Source organism: Ostrea edulis, chromosome 3 (genome assembly GCF_947568905.1).
Source record: "Ostrea edulis chromosome 3, xbOstEdul1.1, whole genome shotgun sequence".
Classification (NCBI taxonomy): Eukaryota; Metazoa; Mollusca; class Bivalvia; order Ostreida; family Ostreidae; genus Ostrea; species Ostrea edulis.
Window position 1 is genome coordinate 77,981,923 of NC_079166.1, and position 3,221 is coordinate 77,985,143.

The window sequence follows — 3,221 nt, forward strand, 5'->3', positions numbered from 1 at the left end:
CCCCTTCATTTGAACAAACTTGAAAGCCCTTCATCCAAGGATGCTTTTGGCCAAGTTTGGTTGAAATTGACCTAGTGGTTCTGGAGAAGAAGATGAAAATGTGAAAAGTTTACAACGACACCGTCAGGCAACGGACAAATTTTGATCAGAAAAGCTCACTCGAGCCTTTGGCTCAGGTGAGCTAAAACAACAAGAGGAAATAGATTTATTGGTTTATTGCACTTTTTCTTTAAATATTTTTGGTTCTTGTGGTCTCAAAACCAACAATATCACAGCAACGCTCGACACCAGTGACCCCGCTACAGCCGTCCCCGAGTTACTCACTTCCATGATTAACCCCGATATAAATGGAGAGAGCATGCGCGCTAATGACATCACACTCTGACTCATTCCCATAATTCCTCCAACATTTTTACCGCCACATCGCTGTATTGTCAGACTGGTAGCGGAAACTCGCAACATTGTAGAGATGAGGCTTAAGGGTGTTAAACACAAAATATATAATTCTATATTATTCACAAAGCTTAGAGATAAGAGCGTACACACTTGGAAGACGCCCATGAATAACACTATTTGCGCATCACTTCTAAAAAGTTTGGAAATTCTTCCTACAAGAAATCCACTGAATGCTGAAACAGTCCCCGAGTACGAAATGATGTAACCCATGTTACTGGGAGACATTTGAAATTTCTCCCTCATGGTCAACGAAAAATTACTCCTATAGAGGAGGATTGAAAATCCCAGACAGAATTTGATGAGAAACAAATCCCAGAGGTTCTTCCAGTCAAAGGTTCTGAAGGAATGTAACAGCTGCTTAGGACTGAAGCTGTCTTCTTCAGAATTCAGCTTCTTTAAGGACACTTCTGAATCATTTCTCATCAAAGCGAGTCCCTGGTTATGTTTACTGGGCGATTTCTCATCCACTATCACCCACACTAAAACTGAAAAAAGCAAGGATATTTTTGAATTTCAATATATATCACTTCCTCTTTATTAGATCATACACAAATGGGCTCTATAAACATGTCATTTTCATGTGCACACATACATGTACATGTGATAATTTATCAACTACAAATCTCTATAATGCCTTAAAAAAAACATGATTTTGAGTGAAAAATCTGTACACAAGTTTGCAAAAATATGGTACAAAATCTGTATAGATTATCATCATTAAATGGTTTTATACATCTATAAAAGAATAATGCTGAGAAATATTTTCACTGACCTTGACCCCCAAATCATTAAGAGTTCTTTCTCTCTTGATAACAAAGCTATATATAATGTATCAATCAAGTAATTGTAGTGTTTACAAGCTTTTCCTATGAAGTCACATAATTACTTTGATCTATGACCTTTTGATGCCAAAATCAATAGGTTTTAAAGACATGTATATAGTAAAGCTCATTTTGGTGGAATTTTTCTCTCACCCCAAATCATCTTATTCCTTTCCAATATAATTAAAAAAGATAAATGAATGATACTTTTCAATTTTGAAATTACTGCATGTTTGTCAAAAGTTACACTAGGAGCCAACTTGTATTTAGTAATGCCCAATCAAGGGGGAGATAACTTTCCAAATTTCCATATGGTCTCGTTTTCATTCCGTATCAGAAAAAAGACTGTAAAGTATGGTTTATTACAGTATTTTCTTAAGTGTATTAAAACATTTTGGTGATATCAAAAGGAAGGTTGAAATGCCCTCTATCTTTACCAACCATCGAAAGATGAAAATATGTCAGAAAGGTAAGTTTTTGAAGGAAGTAAGAATTTAAGAATTATGCATAATTCCTTTTTCATGCAAGTAATGTTACAAAAAAGGATATGAAAAGTGTCCTTGATTATTTTACTATAGAACTGTATCAGTTTTAGGCAATTATTCTGCTGTTCTTGATTCTGATAAAATCCGGCCGAATCAAACTAAGCCGGGTATACCAGGCGACGCGCTATGAATGAAGTGACCTGGCTGCAGTAAAGTAATGAAAATATTGACCTTCTATTGTATAAACATTATTCGGCATAGAAATGACCTATATATCTACAAATCATGTTTATTTCACCAGTGTAAAAATTAAAAATCACTAAAACGTGTATAGCAGAGATGCAATTTGTAAAATTATGCATGCTTGCATTCATGAAGTAAAAACATGCAAGTATTTAATATAGTTTATATAAAGTATGAAGCTTTGAATGGCCGCAATAGGTATTTAGTGTGATAATGACCTTGGCCTTTGGATTTCAAAAGCAACATGAATCTTGAATGTCATCAGGATTTGAAGTCTGATAAACATGCACCAGCAAGTACATGTATAAAAGTTAGAGGCAAGCTCAAATCTACAGTATATAGTGAAAAAGAGACCTTGACCTTTGACCTTTTTACCTCAAAATAAATAGGAACATTTCTCTTTTGGATGTGATCATGCTATGTAAGTCTCACAAAGATGCACCAAAAAGTATGAAAGTTAGAACCCGGATAAGCTAATTGTGGACACCACCCGCCCAACTGGATGCCCATCCTTCGCCAATTTAAAAGCTGAGATTTGCTACGCAACTTGGCTAAAAACATTACGTCTTAGAATAAGCAACTCTCGATACTACTGTCTCCAAGGACGTCAGCTTGAAGCCACCTTTGCCTATCAAATTTTTCTGGCTCAATCTGCTTACCTGGCAGGATGCATGCGCAATTCCAGCTCACAATCAAGTGTGTCGCCGGTCATCACCAGTAAACTCAGGTATGCCAGATCGTTAGAATCAAGTATGCTAAATTGTATAGCAGATGAAATTTTTGTCCAGGATGCAAAACTTCAGAGGGCATAATTTTAAGATTATAATCATTTCAGATTTGGAAATAAATGCAGATAAATACATAAAATTGTTATATCTTACAGAAAATGACTTGGATGAGTCATTTGGACTCATTTTAAATCTTTCAAAACAAAAATATGAACAAAACTACCTTTACTATCCCTTTATCCTCTCATGTTAAAAATGTACCAAATCAACCAAGGAAAAGATGTGGTCTGTAGTGTCTCCACGCTCAGTGTTACACTCACACATACCACACACCTGTAGAGTGTCTACAAGCTCAGTGTTACACACACACCTGTAAAGTGTCTACAAGCTCAGCGTTACACACACACACACCTGTAGAGTGTCTACAAGCTCAGTGTTACACACACACACACACACCTGTAGAGTGTCTACAAGCTTAGTATTACACA

At 36.0% G+C, this 3,221-nt stretch overlaps 1 protein-coding gene across 1 annotated transcript in view; it reads right to left on the reverse strand.

Annotated features, from left to right (window-relative positions):
• Positions 1 to 200: 200 nt before the first annotated feature.
• LOC125673674 (uncharacterized) overlaps positions 201 to 3,221 on the reverse strand; it is a 39,268-nt gene continuing 36,247 nt past the window's right edge. Inside the window, exon 12 of the mRNA XM_048910362.2 lies at positions 201 to 941. Within this exon, the coding sequence (XP_048766319.1) occupies positions 214 to 941 (728 nt within the window). The 3' untranslated portion in view covers positions 201 to 213. The remainder of the gene's footprint in view (positions 942 to 3,221) is intronic.